General features: G+C 38.4%; 1 protein-coding gene across 7 annotated transcripts in view; it reads right to left on the bottom strand.

Moving 5' to 3' along the window:
- Positions 1–1,955: 1,955 nt before the first annotated feature.
- The window catches only part of BMPR1A (bone morphogenetic protein receptor type 1A), a 145,178-nt gene continuing 127,991 nt past the window's right edge, over positions 1,956–19,142 (bottom strand). For 6 of the 7 annotated variants that reach the window (XM_060406335.1, XM_012104920.5, XM_060406336.1 and 3 more), the window contains 6 exons: positions 16,181–16,325; positions 11,717–11,909; positions 9,018–9,315; positions 6,974–7,149; positions 5,845–5,975; positions 1,956–5,757 (listed from right to left, as the gene is read on the bottom strand). In XM_060406335.1, coding sequence (XP_060262318.1) covers positions 5,632–5,757; positions 5,845–5,975; positions 6,974–7,149; positions 9,018–9,315; positions 11,717–11,909; positions 16,181–16,325 — 1,069 coding nt within the window. In that variant the 3' untranslated portion in view covers positions 1,956–5,631. The remainder of the gene's footprint in view (positions 5,758–5,844; positions 5,976–6,973; positions 7,150–9,017; positions 9,316–11,716; positions 11,910–16,180; positions 16,326–19,142) is intronic. The other variant, NM_001280714.1, reaches the window with a different exon arrangement.

Raw genomic sequence — 19,142 nt, 5'->3', positions numbered from 1 at the left:
TAGCAATTCAAAAGGTAATTATGGATTAGCCTTTCAGCTCTAGTCTCTGCTTCTATTTGAAATATTGTTTTTCATGTACCTTTGTACTTGAACGAAGTTTTTGCTTCCTGATTCCCAGCTTCAGGGTGACCTGCCATCTGCTCCTACCATGAGCTCAGTGTTTAACTCCCCATGGCTGCAACAGTAACACTGCCATCAGGTGGCCTCTGCCTGTACTTCTGGCCAGTCACCTGCAGTGAACTGTGTCCACTTTGGCTGTCCTGCTCCAAGGGCTGAAGTCAGGCTTTTTTTTAGGAATATGCATCTAACTGAAGTATGAAGTGCCAGAAATGGTTCATGTATTAGCAACAGGCAGGTAAATATTTCTTCCAGAGAATGAAGACTTAATGAGTGAATTTGTGTCTGCTGAAAACTACCTGTAAGGATTAGGCTCTTCCAGAAGAACAGGGTCTAAAAACATTTGGCTGAGCGGGATCTAAGTTGAAGCATACAAGCTCGTAGTTGCACCATGTGGGATCTAGTTCCCTAACCAGGATCGAACCCAGGCCCCCTGTATTGGGGGCACAGCTGTGGCAACCGGACCAGCAGGGAAGTCCAAGTCAGCATTCCAGAGACGGAAAGGAAGCTGGCATGCTCTTGACAGGCCCCAGAAACCCCTGCTTCTTCTTTACCAAGCTGCACACCACGCTATTATTTAAAGAAACTGTCTTACATTGACACTAAATGAGGATAAGGACTCTATAATAGGGTATCTCCCCAGAGACAGAGAGAGAGAGAGAGAGAGAGAGAGAGAGAGAGAGAGAGAGAGAGAGAGAGAGAGAGAGAGAGAGAGAGAGAGAGGTGGGGGGCGACATCAATTAGTCCCAAATCTCTTATGAGGATTTAACATGTTCAAAGCCTCAGAAAAGGCATCACGAGGCACACTGACTGAATTTACACACAACTGAAAACAGCTCTGACAGGTGGTGAGACCAAGCGCAGGAGGGAAAATGATGTTGCTACAGAAGAGAAGAACACTCCCTTTACTTCCCTGAAGTTTCAGCTTTAAAAAAAGCATTTGCTGCAGCAGGAACACTAGGGTCAGATAAACGGAATCCACTACTCTTAAAAGAAGCTAGCTTCAGGCAAGAAATCAGGCACTCTACTAGCAGAAAGAGAAAAAACTTGCAAGAAAGTACCTGGCTAGGTAGTGAAATGCGCACTCTCACAGTGCTCTTGGGAGTGTAAATGAGAAACCTTTTTGGACAGCAAGGTAGCAGTATTTATCAAGAAACTGTTTTTTTTTTTTTCACCTCAAAGAACTTTTGAAAGTTCACATCCATTGTTTCCACTTTTAAGAGTGTAACCTAAGAAAATAAGTATATGAAGATTTCTATACAAGGATGTTCAAGACATTGATTATATTTTCTCAAAGAATGAAAATAACCCAAATATTCATCAGGGAATTATGAAAACAAATTGTTCCATCTACTTAGTGGAATGCTATGTAGTCAGTTTTTTAAAAGATTATATTTTCAATTCATATATAACAACACACTGTGACCTTAACACTGTAAACAATATGCAGCAGCAAAAAAGACTGAAAAGAAACATTCAAATGTAAGTAGCGGCACTATCTGGCAATAGGATTTTGAATGATTTCATTTGTTTCTTTCTTCTTTCCTAGGTTTTCTTAAATTTCTGTAATGTGTACATATTTTTAGAATTAGAAAAGAAATTTTAAGGAAAATAACCCTCAGCTATAATAGGCTTATAATTCATCTTCTAATTTATCTACACAAAGGAAAGAGTGTGTGGTCACTTACCTGCCTGTGGCCCATACTGGGTTTCTGGTGGATGAAATGTGCATCTCAGGGACATCAGCACGCACACTAACTTAGTTGTTATTTCATCAGACACGAACTTCTGACACACAAGATAGTCAAAGCAGAGTTTCACAAAACACATCACTAAAGTATACTAAAATAAGGTTATTTACTTAGAAATGATACATTGTATGTAATCTATATATAGAACAAAGCAATCAATGGTAAACTTAATAAGGCACCTTTTAAACCAGATGCTGTACAAAATACATTTAGTGTATTACATATCAAAGATGAATCTATATTTTTGGTGTTTTACAATTGCATAATAAAACTGCCTGTTTTTAACCCTTTTCAGTGTTTATGTACAACTTTCCTAATTAAGCTATAATGATACTTTCATTTTATACAATATATACTACACTTTAGTTTTTAAAATGGGCAAGGACAACAGTCACCAAATGGGCTTAAATAATTCCACTGAAAGCATAGTACAGAGCACAAGCTAAAATTACAATATATTTAATCCTTTGCAAAAGCAGTATTCACATACTTTCCTTATGGGACAATCATTACACGAAACTTCATGTGACGCTGCCCTAGATTTGATTTTTATGAATATGTCAGCGCTCTCTGCAATTTTCACTGGGACTCTCATAATAGCACTGAGGCAAGGAGATGAACTGCTACACTACTATTTTAACGTCTGACCCAAGCAAACAATAAATATCACCCCTTTTAAACAGTACAAGAGCTGCAACAATCTTTTTAAAAAATTAACTCGTATTTCTGCAGCCTACATTATCTTAGATATTTAGAAACATTTCAAAACATGAACATGAAACACAGGTAATTTAATTTATAAAATCTTGCCTGGAATAAATTATTCAAATTTGATCTTGGGCCAACTTAGAGATGCATGATTCTTTAAACTGAATTGCATTTTTTTCTAAACAAAAGCAAAGCATCTGGGGGAAAACAGATACCAAATATTTTTTTTATACAGTGAATAAATTAAAATCTGGCACATTCTAGGAAAACATCATTTCCAAAAACCTTAAGTCACTTTTTAAGGTCAAAAACATTCCTGAAATTGGAAAGGCAATTTAAAATGGTGATTGCAGTATCTTTTGTGAAAACAATTCCAGAGAAACCAGATTCAAATTTTATGCTTCAGAAACTTGTCCAATAAGAAACACAGGGAAAGCTTAGAATAGACACACTGAAGTCAATCCTAGTATGCCTTTGATTCTAGAGATATTTACCAGCAGAAAGAGAATTCATAAGGAGACTTTTCTTTGAGGGAAGATTAAGTTTTGTTATATTCAGGTTGCTTTGGTTTTTTGTTTTTATGCTTTACTTAAAGGGATGAGAGGACAAAAGCTACAGATTTTTAAGATGCTAAGTTGTAAGCAGGACCAAATAATGACTTTAAGGGTTTTACAAGTTATCTATGGTGCTATGAAATACTTCCTCTTTTACTCTTTAAATATGAAGTCAGAACCTTAAGAAGAGTAAAAGGAGAGAAAAAATAGGTTTCATGCAGCTTTTTTTAGACTTTAGAATTTCAAATATGACATCATTTGCTCTTTAAGGACCATTAATATTAAAAAACATCTTTTGTTAGAAAATATTTTTATTGAACAAGTTTCTACAGTTAGTCCTTGATATCATTTTTAATAGATCAATTTAATTAAAAAATTATAATGGTCATATAGTACCTGGAATTTTTGCTTCCACATAATATTTTAACATTTCTAAGAATAGTTCACCTTTCTTTACATTTTCCTTTATTAGGATGACAAATTATTTTCAAGATTTATAGTTACCAAATAAAAAATAAACCAAGGTTAACTCTAACTAGATCAGAGCTCATAATTATTCTTAAATTACATGGCAAGTTAGATTAAAACACCTATATTTCTCAGTATAGTGATGGGGAAAACATTCTCAAACAGCAAGTTATTGGGTAATTTACTTATCTTGATGAACACTCCAAACTTTAGTTATGTTAGATGCAAACTATTAAACTTGGTCAAAACTGTTAAAGCAAATTTCAAATTTGTGAAATTTGACCAATATATAGTTTCATCCTTAAATGTCAATCCCATTTTTGGTAATGGACAGATACGGGCTCTGATTCCTCCACTTTGAAGTTTTTTTTTCACTATGTTGTTATAATAATCACATTTATTTTATGCTGTATTCAAGAAAATTCTCACTTTATGCATCCATGAGTTGTTTGTTCAGAGTAAGACAGTCATATTTAAAAAGCATTACAGACATATAATAAGTAGATCAGAGTTACTCCTTGGGTAAACAAGGCATCCATGAAATATGTATTATATTCAAATATGTTACTGAATAACAGCTGTATGGTATAGATATAGGTACTGACTAGATATTGAACTTTTTGCCTGACTCTTCAATGTCTTCACAAACTTATGAAACCAAAATCATAAAACTAAAAATTTTAAATGATTTAAGTGTCTAAAATAGTTGATGATACATGTGTATTAACTCTTGAGATAAAATTTCTAATTTGAAGATCCCTTCATAAACAGAACTGAGAATGATGGCATCTTAATGAAAGTCTATGCCTGACGTTAAACAAAGCCCTAGATGTGATACACTGTTTTGAATTAATTGTGGAGATTTTACATGTAGTTTCTACTTTATATATTTTTCTGATGGTCTTTTAATTTTTTTCCCTTAAGGATGGGATATGAGGTACGCATGAGCTGGTTTCTACAGTATGAATGTATGTACATGTATAAAATGTGGTTGTAAAGGAGCAGGTGTTTTGCAAGTAAAGCATATTACACACGAAATATAAATAACTTCCCTTTTAAAAGTTACTGAGAATAAAGAATACAGAATATGGTTATAGGCACTTACATTGCTATCATACTCATTAATCAGTATTCACTTCAATAAGAAGTGTTTTCTTTAGAAGGTTCATGGCATTGGAAGTTCCAACTTTGGAAGGATGCTTTTCATGACAATAATAACAATTAACAAAAAACAATTTTGTGGTGGGAGGAAAACAGTCCAAATTTACATACACTTTTAATTCCTTTTGGCCTTTATATTAACTTTAATGTTAAAAAATAAAGTTGGTGGAGAAGCTAGCTCACTTGCAAGGTAAATGGCTTTTATGTGATTGGCAAATCTCGGTCAGATAACGCATTTTTAAAGCACAAAACCAACAGCCACCAATATCTTCCTGTGCATTCACAAATTATCTTCTAATTCAAATGGCAGCAGAGGAACTCTGGTATGCACGTATGTACACAGACACACACACACACCACCAAGGCATGGCAAACTGTCATCAGCTAAGCAGTACTGTATCCCAAACAGAGCATAATCCATAGGCTGTTTACAAAGGTAGAATACAAATAGATTAAATTTTTTTCAGGTAGAAGGCAAACGTGTATATTTCTCCATCTCTGCTGAATTCATTTATCTTCTCAAGGCTTTCACAGAAAGCACCATTTTATGAACAGGTAATTCAGTACCCAGAGTTTGACTGGAGACTTATTAATTGGGATTGAAGTCTTGATGCAGTTCATAAAAATCCAATAAAAAAAAAAGGCATCAAAAACCACATTTAAAATAAAGTTGTCCATATATAAAGAATGAAGTGTTTAGAAGTTCCCAGCTTGTATTCTACAGAGTACTGAAAGATTAGCAGCCTGTGAAGGTGTAGTGAGGAAAGAGTCTGAGAACCAAGTTACTATCCTCATTCTATTCTAATTCCACCCATTCCTTGGGTGAAAACAGTTCTTGCAGTCTAGAATTTCTCCTCATGACCTTTTATCTGTCAAATCTTTACATCTTGGGATTCAACCATCTTGGCAAGTGTCTTCTTGATTCTCAGAGCTGTAAGTCTGGAGGCTGGATTGTGAGCCCAGCATTCTGACATTAGCTTCAAAACTGCTCGTAGACACTGAAAAGTAAAGAGAATGTCATGAGCGGGTAAGGGTCTTTGGCAACACTCAGCAATCACTTCCTGAGAGGACTGACTCCCACTTACTTCATCACTGTTCCATCGATTAGACACAATTGGCCGCAAACGTTTAACGCACACCACCTCACGCATATCCTCGTATGATGGGTCATTGGGTACCATGTTGTAATACGGCAACTGGTACTCTTCGACTATTCCTGTAGTGAGCGAGAAAACAGTGGGCACAAAAACAGTGGCTGGAAAAAATACATCAGTCTGTTCAGCACTTCTTACTGAACTAAGGAACTAAAATTGATTCCCCCATAAAGAAGAAGAGATTACTGAGCAGATGATTCATGTCTAATAGTAAATGTGTGTTCTACTCTTCTTTTTAAATATGATTATTTTCTATATCCCTACCATAGTTGTCCATATTGAACATGCCAATATCCCTTAAAACAAGCAAAGTGAACCATTCAACCTAAATTTTTAGTCTTTTTATGTATACAGTTGCTTCTACTAATAAAAGAGTAGAGCCTTTTTTCTGCAGTAGAAAGACAACGCATCTGTAGGAATGAGTTGGCAAGGCAGACTGGAAATTGCTGTCTGTATGAGAGGCCTGCCTGAAAGCCTGGCACTGAGCTGGTATCTGGGGACTTGCCTGCTAAACAGCTCTCTCTATTCACAGAAATGAAAAGGGTGGCCTTTGTAACTAGACTATTTGTGCAAACAATATAATTTATGCTGACCACCTGCTTTCTTTCTAGAAGTTTGGAATTTTGATACATGCCAGGCAGAGGATGCCCATGTGACCAGCCTCCAAAAAAATCTCTGGGTACTAAACCTCTAATGAACTTCCCTAGATGACAATATTTCACATTTTTACAATTCACTGCTAGGGGAATTAAGCACATCCTGAGTGACTCCACTGGGACAGGACTTCCGGAATCTTGTGTCTGACTTCCTCTGAACTTTCGCCCCATGGGCCTTTTCTTGTCCCTTTGCTGATTTTGATGTGTGTCCTTTCAGTGTAACAAATCTTTGCTATGAAGACAACTATACACTGAGTCCTGGGAGTCCCAATGCAGTGACAGAGCCAGTGAGTGATCTTGGAGCTCCCTGACCCAGATGACACCTAAATCATGCCACTGGAGCTGTTATGTTTTGAATGACGAGTACACAGACACAACCAGAAACACGCTGCCCACACTCCTACCTCCTGTGACACAACGGCGAGCCATTTCCCAAACGATCAAGCCAAAGCTGTAGATGTCAGCCATTATGTAGGGCTGGAAATGGCTTTTATTCAGGCTTTCGTCCAGCACTTCTGGAGCCATGTAGCGCTTGGTGCCCACCCTAGTATTCAGGGGCACATCAACTTCATTTGTGTCGCTGAAACAGAAGACAGAAAACGTCCAGGTTGAGGGGAAAGAAGAAAACCGTTTCTCCTCTATTTTCACTGCATTGTGTAACAGGCAGAATTTCTCTCTCTCTCTCTCTCTCTCTCTCTCTCTCTCTATGTGTATGTGTGTGTGTGTTTGTATACACAACTAAATAAAATGAAAATCTATCTAATAAGTCTACATTTCCTGATCAGTAATCCTTGGGGCTAGGTGTATTTTGAAATTTGACATCTTTCAGATTTTAAAAAAGTATTACATATTATATCCTTTAAATATATGCTGTGTATTGTATAACACCTCCAGCAGGGTCTGGAGCAGTCCTGAATCAAAATCATTACTAAGTCCACAGCAAAAAACTAAGTATGACTATTCACAGTTAACTGAATAAATAAAGACAGTAAATACCTCAAACCAGTTCAGGTCAAGTTTTGTCAGCAAGTAAGTTCTGTGTCTCTCTAAGAAAGAGAACAGTGCTGAACATAAAATGTGGTAGATGATTATGTCCTAGGGTGAGTAAATGTGAAAAGTGAGAGGCATCATTTGTTTTCTTCATTCTCACGTGATCCTTTGTGATTTGGGATTACATTTTTTTCTTTATGGGTCCAACCAACTCAGTTCTATTGTGAGTCATGTTTACATAATCATACTGCAATATTAATCTTTTTTTAAAATTAATTTTGGGAGTATATTTTAGAGTTTGAAGACATGAATGACCTTTTTTTTTAGGTTCCCAGATCTGTTAAGATTCTGGAAACTATTTTGAAATGGAGATCAATATAATGTACTTTATATTTTCTTAAATGGCATCTGATGAATACTTGAGCCAATAAAAATTCCCCTGATAGAAAAAAACAACAGGATAGAAAACTGTGATAATGACAGAAGAAGATTAAATTTTTTGATGTTTGTTTTATTATGTACTTTAATTTTATGGCCTGAAATGAATTTTGAAATGTAAAATGGCTGCTGTACTCTAGAGTTATACCATTAAAACAATTTCAATGGTTTCCTAAAAATGTGATATTCTCATCGTTTAAAAATACTGACAATATCAAGTGGTGATGAAGCCATGGCATACAACTCTTGTTCACGGGCGTGCACACTGACGCACACTTTCTAGGGGACAGCCTGTTAATGCAGCTTAACACATACATACTCTCTGCCTAGCCCCTTCTCCAGAAATCCACTATGAGGAAATACTTGTACAAGTACTCTGGAATATTATATATGGATAAAATACAGTATTCATTGAAGCACTTTTTAAATAATAGACCCTGGAGGCAACTTTAATGTCATCAGTTGGGTCATAGATGGGATAAATTATAGAAATCTATAAAATGGAAAACTTTGCATACTGCTGCTAAAAAGAGTAAAGATCTATATAAACTGAAGTAGACGTCGAAGACAATGGGAAGTAGGAAATCAAGAATTATGTAGAGTAAGATGTAATTTTTGTAAAAAACAAAAACCACAATGAGAACAAAACACTAAGACAAACCTCCTCCCAAATCCTAACTTATAATTTACATCAGCACAAATACATGTTCGGAGGGCCTCCCGGTGGCTCAGACGGTGAAGAATTTGCCTGCAATGCGGGAGACCCAGGTTCAATCCCTGGGTTGGGAAGATCCCCTGGAGCCACTCCTGTATTCTTATCTGGAAAACTTCATGGACAGAGGAGCCTGGCGGGCTATAGCCCACGGACTCGCAAATAGCTGGATACGACTGAGTGACTAGCACTTTCACTTTACTTTTCTTCACATGTTTGGAGTCCCACTGTCCTGAATACAAATACAAACAGGTAAATATCTTTAGGAAATTAAAATAATTCCAAACACCAGGCAAAGAACCACTCACCTGTTGAACTTAACAGCAAGGCCCAGGTCAGCAATACAGCAACTCCCATTTTTCTTGATGAGGATGTTTTTGCTCTTTAGGTCTCGATGAGCGATTGCAGGCTTCCCTTGAGTGCCGTAGATTTCTGTGTGGAGATGGCACAGACCGCAGGCAGCCGAATAGGCCAGCTTGAGCAGGGCTCTGGTGTCCAGCGTCGCACACTTCAGGAAGTCATAGAGGGATCCGTTTTCATGATAGTCAGTAATCAAATAGAGCTGAGTCCAGGAACCTGTGCCTTTAATGTCTGCTGCTATAAAGCCTGTTCAATTGATGAGTTCAAAAGGTCAGTTATCAGAGGGGGCGAGGAAGAAGAAAAGATGCTCGCTCAGGATACTGAGAATAACTTGGGTATCATCTATAGACAATGTAAATTTAACTTAGCTAACAATGTCTCTTGAGTGTATTACTCAAATTTTTATCTGTCATTTACACATGTCTATAATTTTGTAATTAATTTAAATAATCTTAATCATAAAAATGATAACATGACTAAGAAAAAGATCACATATATAACAACCTGAGGGAATGTTGTTAATCTACATGACTCCCTAAGCACCAAGAACTATGAAAAAGGAATGCGGAAAGGGCTCTCCATTTCACACTGAAAAGTGCACTCATCAAGAAGTTCAGTTCAGTTCAGTTCAGTCACTCAGTCGTGTCCGACTCTTTGCCACCCCAGGGACTGCAGCCCTCCGGGTTCCCCTGTCCATTGCCAACTCCCGGAGCTTGCTCAAACTCATGTCCATCAAGTCAGTGATGCCATCCAACCATCTCATCCTCTGTCGTCCCCTTCTCCTCCGCCTTCCATCTTTCCCAGCATCAGGGTCTTTTCCAATGAGTCCGTTCTTCACATCAGGTAGCTAAAGTATTGGTGAAGTTAACTATGCTCTATGCTAGTAGGCCTCTCCCCTCACCCTCTTTTACACAATAGCAAAATAGCCCGGGTATGATTTGATCAGCACGGTGCATAAACTCATCCACGTTCCCTGGCTTTCTTTCCAGCTACAATTTCCCTGCCTTTTACTTTAAAGAGTTAAAAATTAAGTTGACTATATTTAACTATAAGAGCTATAAGAACTATAACAGTTCAATCCCAACCAAGCTAACGCCCACTTGCCCATCAACGCCTCATCACATCTGCCTTTTCAGCCTGGTTTACTGACTAGCAAGTTCACGATGCTGGCTTTCTTTCCTTCTCCTCTTTTCCGCCCTCTCTTCAGAAGGTCAGAGAGCGCTGAGCTGAATAATAGCCCTCCTCCCGCAACCAATTCATGTCCACCAGGTCTCTATAAACGTGACCTTACTTGGAGACAGGTCTTTACAGACACAGTCAAGTTCAGGTGATTACAGTGGGTGCCTACTCAGTGACTAGCATCCTCATAAGAAGAGGGAAGTGCGCACACAGACTCAACGGGCGAAAGGTCATGTGCCAACAAAGACAGATTCTGGAGTGTGAAATGCTGTAAATAGTCAGCCGGTAATCACTAGGATCTGGAAGAGGCAGGAAGAGTCCTCCCCTAAAGCCTTCAGAGAGCCCGGACCTGCCAACACCTTGATTTTAAATGTCTGGCCTCCAGAACTCTGGAGAGGATTAAGTTTCTATTGTTTTAAGCCAAACAGTTTGTGGTAATCTGCAAGGGGCAGTTCCAGGAAACTGATGCAATTAGTGAAGGGAACTATCAGCAACATGCTATGCACTCTCTAAAGGAAGGGGCGAGGAAACAGCAGCCGAAAAGAAAGCCAGGGAAGGTGATGAGCTTACGTGCCACACTGATCAAATCATACCCAGGTTATTTTGGTACTGTGTAAATGCGGGTGAGAGGAGAGACCTGCTCACACAGAACATACATGAGGCTGTATCTTACAGAGGTGGGGGTAATTTCATTTACAGGAGGCAAAGGCACGCACAGTTAAAGTTACCTAAAAATTGTTTAAATTACCTTTCAGAGACTTTTTTTTGGTTACGATACGAATAAGTCCAATAAACTACATTATTTCCAATTCACAACTCACTGCTGTTTCTCTTCAGCTGGGTAATAAATTTGGACACACCTAGTTTAATTGAGCTTCACAGACACTGTGTTTTTTTTTTTCAAACAAATTGATGGTCTCTGGCAACTCCTACCACAAGTCTTACAGAAGCTGCTTTTCAAAAGTATTTGCTCACTTCATGTGTCACATTTTGGTAATTCTCAAAACACTTCAAACTTTTTCATTATTATTCTACTTATTACGGTGATCTATGATCAGTGATGTTTGATGTTACTATTGTAGTTGTTTTGGCATTTTTTAGCAGTTAAGTATTTTTACACTAAGGTACATACATTGTTTATTAAACAATGCTACTGTACATTTAGACTACAGTATGGTATAAACAACTTTTAAATGTACTTGGAAACCAAAATATTTGTGTCATTTGCTTTATTGCTATATCTGATTTATTGCAGTGATTTGGAACCCAACCCCAAAATATCTCTGAGGTATGTGTAGAGATCGGCTGGCTGCATTCAGGACTGGGTTGTATTTGAAGTATGTATTCCACTAGGTTTCCTTTAGCCAAATGCACACAGCTGAGCTCACATATGTTTTCAAGCCCTAGGCTTCCACCAGCACCCCATTAACCTTGTAGAACACGGAACTGAAATCAAATGTGTACTCACCGAGTATGTTTTCATGGCGCATCAGCACAGTTTGATAGATTTCTGTTTCTCGAAACCAGCTAGCTTCTTCAGTGGTAAAAAACACTTTGACTGCCACTTTCTCACCACGCCATTTACCCATCCACACTTCTCCATATCGGCCTTTACCAACTTGCCGAACCATCTGAATCTGTTTGGCAATAGTTCGCTGAACCTTCATAGGAAAAAGTAAAATGAGAAGTATCAAGATTGAGAAAGTGGTTTAATAGGCCAACCTATCAAAAAAGATGGTATACACAACCAACCAAGTCCAATATTAATGTTTATATAGTTGGCCTCTGTGTCCGTTCTGCATCCTTGGATATGGAAGGCTGGCTGCAAGGGACCTGAGCATCTGTACGCTTTCATATCTTCAGGGGATCCTGGAACCAATCCCTCAGGAAAATCCCGAGGGAAGACTGTACTGTACTCAGAAGGAGATGAAACAATGTACAGTATATTCTAAAATCACAGAATAACATCTGCGAGTGTCACAGACTGTCTGCAAAGATGGGTCACATAATCCCCCTTCTAGCCCACACAGCCTGGGGTAGTCTCCTCGCCCAGACTCTGGGCTTGGATACATGACTTGCTTTGGGCAAAAGAACAACCGCGGAAGTATTAATAGAACACGTGAAAAGACTCTGTGCATTGGGATTTGCCCTTTCTTGCCATTTTAGGGCACTCTGTAACCAAAATGAGCAAAACCATACCAACCATTGGCCATGTACATCAACTTTACCATTTGGGTCTAGCTGAATAAATTCAGAAAAAGAACTGCCAAGAATACCCACAGAATCATGAAAAATAATAAATGTTAGTTGTTTCAAGTCACTGATGTTTGGGGTGGTTTATCATGTCACAAAATCCAAAATGACAGTTAAAATGTTCAACTCCATCTGCATGTAAGATCCCACATGACCTGGCCCTCGCTTAACTCTTCTGCCTGAGCTTTCACTCTAATCCCCCATCCGCACCCCTCTTCTTCACCTTGGTTCAATTTTTACAATTCGGTCAAGCTCATTCCTCTCAGTCTTTCTGTATGTGTACTTTCCTTAAGAGTATTATTTCTCTCTCAAAAACTTTCATAGCACATATATATTTCTCAGTTGCTGCACTTACCACAATTTTAACTATTTGTATATATATTTGTTTGAATTTCATCCCCCACGACTCACAGAACACAGATATGTATACAGGACAATGACTTTAGTACAATATTGCTTTCATCAGTATTTGTTGGATGAAAGATGCACACAAACTGCTACCTTTCATTTTCAGAAACAGGCATCAGCCAATCTAAACTAATAAAATGTCACTGACGCTAAGGGCCAGGCTGGAAACACAGTTAAACTGGGCTAGATCTCCAAGTATCTAAACCGACTTACTTTATGTATCACTATTACAAGGTCCTTTTGTGATTTCTTTTTAGAAAGTCAGAATTTTTGAGGTCTAATTTATTTATGATAAAATTCACTCTTTTTGAAAACGTGTTTTGACAAATGTGCAGTCATGTGACCACAACCAGACGCCACAATTAAGATGTGGACTATTCCTATAACTCAAACAAGCTTCACCGCTTTAAAGTCAATTCCCTCCCCACCGACCTGCAGTCTCTGGCATCACTGATCTCTTTTCTGCCCCTACAGTTCTGAATACGACATAAACGGAAACACACAGTAAGGAGCCTCTGTGTCCAGCTTCTTTCATTCGGCATAAAATACTCTGAAATGTGCTTCGCTGCGGTTACACGTATCAGCAGTCTGTTCCTTTGACTGACAAGCAGTAGTCCACGCTAAGAATGTACCAATTTATTCATTTACCACCTGCTGGATTTTGGGGTTGTTTACAATTTTTTTTAATTGAGAATATCTACTTGTTTATTTATCAGGCCACATGGCATGTGGAATGTTCCCTGACCCGGGACCGAATCCGTGCCTCTCCCCAACGCCTGCCTTCCTGGCGGTGGAAGCAAGGGGTCTCAACCACTGGACGGCCAGGGAAGTCCCCAGGCTGTTTACAACTTACTAGAAATAAAGCTGCTGTGAACTTTCACAGTCTTCTTCTGGAACATGTCTGCATATCTTTTCTTTTTTAAATTTATTTGTTTGGCTGTGTTGTGTCTTAGCTGTGGCAGGCAGGATCCTGACTGCTGTGCACAGGCTCAGTGGTTGCAGCTCGTGAGCTTAGCTGCCCCTCAGCATACGGGATCTCAGATAGCCAACCAGGGATTGAACCCATGTCCCCTGCATTGCAAGGCAGATTCTCAGCTACTGGAGCACCAGGGAAGTCCCTGCGTATCTTTTCTATAAACATTTAGCAGAGGGACTGCTTCATTGTATTAAAAGTCAACTATCAACCTGTTTCCCAAAGTAGCTGTATTTTACCTATCAATCAGCATTGCATGAGATTTCCAGGCGATCTATCTTCTTTTCCACACTTAATGCTCTCAGTTTTCATCAAACTAGTAAATGTGCAGTAGTATCTCACTGTGTTTAATCTGCATTTCCCTGATGACGCTGACCATCTTTTCATGTGCCGTTCATATCTGCCATCCTTATATTTTCTTTGGGCAAGCGACTGTTCAAATCTTTTGCCCACTTAAAAGACTGGGTTTTTTGACTCATTACTGAGTTGTAAAAATTCTTCATATATTCTGCAATACAAATTCTTTACCGAAACTCTTCTGCCAGTTTGTGACTTTATTTTTTCATCTTCTTAATAGTATCTTCTGAATAGGAAAAGTTTTAAATTTTAAGAAAGACCAATTTATCATTTTTTAAAATGACTTTTCCTTTTGTGTCCTAAGAAATCTTCACTCAAAGTTATAATAATTTCCTAAAACACTTTCTTTTAAAGGTTTTGTACTTTTATATTTAGGTCTATGATCCATTTCAAGGTGATTCTGTATTGCATATGGAGTGAGGTAAGGGTCAAGATTCACGTCTTGGCAAATGGATACCCAAGTTTTCCTGCGCCATTTGCTGAATAGACACTCTTCCTCACTGAATTACTGTGGCATCCAAATCAATTGACCACATATGTGTACGTTCATTTTCAGACTCTATTCTGTCCCACTGACATACACATTTATCCCGATGCCAGGATTAAACACTGTTGACTACTGTAGTTCCACAATGAGCCCAGAAATCAGGTAGTGAATCCTCTTTACTCTTTTTCAAAACTGTTTTGGCTCTTCTAGGTCCTCTGCATTTCCAAATAGTCTTTAGAATAAACTCATCAATTCCTATAAAAGTTTGCTCTGATTCTGATTTGAATTGAAACGGTAAATCAATTTTAGGCTAACTGAAATCTCTAATATTGAGTCTTCTGAAACAAAAACAGGATATATATCCATCTCCTTCCGAATGGTTTTGTTAAACTCTTTTGGCGAGGTTTTCTAATTATAAGTGTACAGGTCATACATAAATGCTGTCACGCATATTCCAAATATTTCAAGTTTTTAATGCTATTTAAAATGATACTGCTTTTAAATCCCTGTTTGTCGACAGTGTATATAAATTCAACGCTTTTTGTACAAAGACCTTGTTATGCAATCTTGATAAACTCACTTATTGGTTGCTGTCATTTCACATTATCATTCTTAACACTTTCTATGTAGACAATCATGCTGTTCACATATGAAGACAGTTTTACTTTTACTTTTCCAATTTAATGACAGAATTACCTAATTCAATGAATTTTAAAATGAGACATCAATGACTTAAACACATCCAAGTAAACAAAGCATTTAAAATCTGAGTATCTAGTGTTTATTCTAAGTATCCCCTTCATCCTTAAGTCTAAATCTTTCTATACATATAACTCCCTGAGAATTACCTACATCTCCCTTTAACGTTATTTTTATGAACTGTATTTCCATAACATAGTTTCGTACTGAAGTATAAGAAGTATAGTTCTTCTTATGAAGATGATCTGTGGGAGTAACTTCTCTTTGATTTCAGAATCTGAAATAGTTATATTTCTCCCAATCGATCATTTAACCTTAGAGAGGCAAAGAATTTTATACCTGATTCCTCAAGATGGCTGTTAAAAATGCGTGAGCTGATGCTAACACTTACACAGCACTTCATGACCACACTTTCTCTCTTGACCTTGCTTGCGGCTCTGCCTTACCTGCCTATCTTTTCTTATTTCATATTTCTTATTTAAACTGATTTAATCTTCTAGCCATCTCCCTTGTGACTCAGCTGGTAAAGAATTTGCCTGTAATGCGGGAGAGCTGGGTTCGATCCCTGGGTTGGGAAGATCCCCCGGAGAGAGGAAAGGCTACCCACCCCAGTATTCTGGCCTGGAGAATTCCATGGACTCTGTAGTCCATGGGGTCACAAAGAGTCGGACACAACTGAGCGACTTTCACCCCACCATATGACAATACATTCTGCATCAGTACACCGTTCATGCTCACATGACATTCCAGCTTACCAATAAGGGTAGTCCAGATCCACTACCAGAACTCTGTGACTGGTCAATAAGGTCTTTTAATGATTCTCCAACTGGAATAAATGCTTCATCTTGTTCCAGATCACGATTGTAACGGCGTCTGCTTGAGATGCTCTTGCAATAATGTCTTTTATTTTAAAAGAGCAGAAGATAACTATATTAAAATTCTAAAACAATAAAATTCTAAGGTAAGAAAAATCTCGAGACTGTTGACATTATCATCATTCCTTCATCACATGGGTTCATAACCAAATTAGTCTTATCATAGAATAATATATTCTCTGTTAAAATAATGTCCAAAGATGGAGTTTCTGAAATAGAGAGCTATTTACTACCTTAAAATGGAAAGATGTCCATGGTACGTTGGCAAGTGAAAAAAACCGATTAAAAACCAGCATGTAAAGTCTCACCCTCACTATAAACAGTTTAGAATTATATGCATCTATACTTCTCTGAAAGGATCAGAAAGGATATATAGCAGTTGTAAATAATAGTTATTGCTGGGGATGTAAGAATATCCATTCTTTGCTTTACATATGTTTTTTCATTTGAATTCATAAACGTAGTTTTACATCATAATGAACAATAAATATACTACCATTTTTAAAAAGGGAAAAGGAGTTTACGGAAGAGAAGTCAAACAAGTTCATTCTGATATTTTTAAAGGTTTTTGAAAAAAACTTTAAATTATGAGATGTTTCAAACATTTAAACAGTAGAGATTAATTTAATTAGCACCCATGTGTAAACCATTTAAATTTAATAAATATTAAGCTATAATTTTTTGATATATTTTAAATAAACATTAAAATATTTGAAATTTCCCTCATAATTTCATTTTCTTCTTTTAATCCTAAGAGACAAACACTGTCTTGAAGGTGGCTATAGCCTTCCTATTTATGTATTTATACCTTTACCATAAAAAGTATATATTCACACACAAATTTTTTTCTCTGGATACTAATTTCTATAAATGGCATATGTTGTATTAATATTTTACATCTTGTATAAGAAATTTCTTATGTATTACCTATTTATCCATGTTGATACATGTTAAAAAAAAAAACAGCTCATTTCTATTGATGTTCAGTGTGTCAGGCACTGTTCTGTGACTTACTTCAACTTTATTAAACTCCTAAGAGATAAGTTGTAGTGTTTCCTTTTTACAAAAGAGGAAACCATAGGCCCAGGGCTCACCATTTGCCCCAAGTCAGACAGCTGACTAATTATTCTCCAATGCTGAGGCAAGACCCTTCTGAGTGCTATAAACAGAGCCCCGTGAATTGTGAGGTTTTCAGGTCACATAGCTGGTGGGAAGAGACACTGTTCACGGCCTTGTGTGAGCACTGAATATCGATCCTTTGACCTTTTCAGGCAGTCTTTCTCAGCCTTGGGGGTTTGCTCACTTGAAATCACTGACTAAGATCAGCTGAATATTCTATGGGGCCATTCTGAAGACGTCCACAGAGTTCTTCCTCTATGAAAACTCTCTCCTTTCCAGCACTCTGCACCTATGAACCATAGCTGCTGCTCTCTCCTCAGACTCTCAGCTGTATCTCCTCGACTCAGAGTGCCTGCTGGGTTCTGCGTGAGTCATTCCTGTGTCCCGCAGTCAGGAACTCTTCTCAGGGAGTAAGCTGGGCAATAGCAAGACTCACCTCATCTGCTTCCTGTTTCTCAGGGGTCAGTGTCCTTCACGGCCTGACCGGCAGCTCTTAATACGTGAATGGGGCTTACTGATTACAGGTTTCACTCTGATAATCTGCTGGGGCCATTTCACTGGGCTTACTGGAGGCAGAATATTTAGGTCTTTTTTTCTTGGGCCAGATGGTTGTTCCCTAAGAATAATCTTCTTATACATTATCTAGAGGGAACAAGCTTGGCTAGCACGGTTCTGGACGGCTGAGGGGCCCACAAATTAGTATGTAAATATTCACTTTACCTCCTTATTTTCACTATACCATTTATCTCACCCTCAGTAACGGGACACCATAGATGGGAACATTTTTGCTCTTTCCCCGAGACAACACTTCTAGCCTTTTGCTCAGGATCAAAGTCACATGATCATTCAGAATAAGAACAGGGATCTCAACATCAGTGGTTATCTGGCAACCAAAATGGCCCACAAAATTTCTCACCTCCTGGTACACCTGTCCTTGTTTAATTCCCTTCCAGAAAGCACCAGGGCTGACCTGGGTGACCAGTAAGATATGGATGGCAGAAGAGATGGTGTGACTTCTGAGTCTAGATCACATACAGCGCCCATCTTTCACCTTGGTCTCTGGACCATTCACTCTGCACGGGAAGCCAGGCTTCCTGCTGTGAGTAAGCTCATGCAGGCCGCTCCGTAGAGAGGTTCATATCGGAGGGACTAAGATCTCCCTGGAAGTGAGCCCTGGAAGTGAGCTGCCTTGGAAGAGGATCTACCAGTTCCAGCCAAGCTTCCAGGTGAGTCCAGCATCTGCTGACATCTTCCTGAAGGTCACGAAAGATCCCGAGCTGCCCAGGCAGGTCACTCCTGAAGTCCTGACCCACAGAAATGGTGAGCGGTAATAGCCACTGTTTCAGATCACTAAATCTGGGAGTGATTTCTTAACACAGGATTGCACAACCAACACAGCACCTGACCTTCTAAAAACAGACTTTCAGGCCACCCTCTCAGTTTCCCTGCCACCCTCGGCTTAACTTCCAGAGGTGGCTAGTACTGCCAATTCGTGAACTTCTTGGGGGAATTTTGTAGTACAAATCGGTTGCTGTTTGTCTTTCTCAATTTCTAGCCTGGGATTCAGATTTTCTAGGTCTATACTCATCCATAAGTTTCCCAGATTCCACAGCTTTTTGCTGTCATCTTGTCTCCCTGTTCTGGCTGAACAAAACATTTTAAAACTCTTTATTGCCATTTTAGTGGAAGCAACAAAAGTAGAAAAGGATGCTCTATCTAAAAG

Source organism: Ovis aries, chromosome 25 (assembly GCF_016772045.2).
Source record: "Ovis aries strain OAR_USU_Benz2616 breed Rambouillet chromosome 25, ARS-UI_Ramb_v3.0, whole genome shotgun sequence".
Lineage (NCBI taxonomy): Eukaryota > Metazoa > Chordata > Mammalia > Artiodactyla > Bovidae > Ovis > Ovis aries.
The sequence above is the reverse complement of the archived record's forward strand: the minus strand, read 5'-3'. Positions and strand labels throughout refer to the sequence as shown.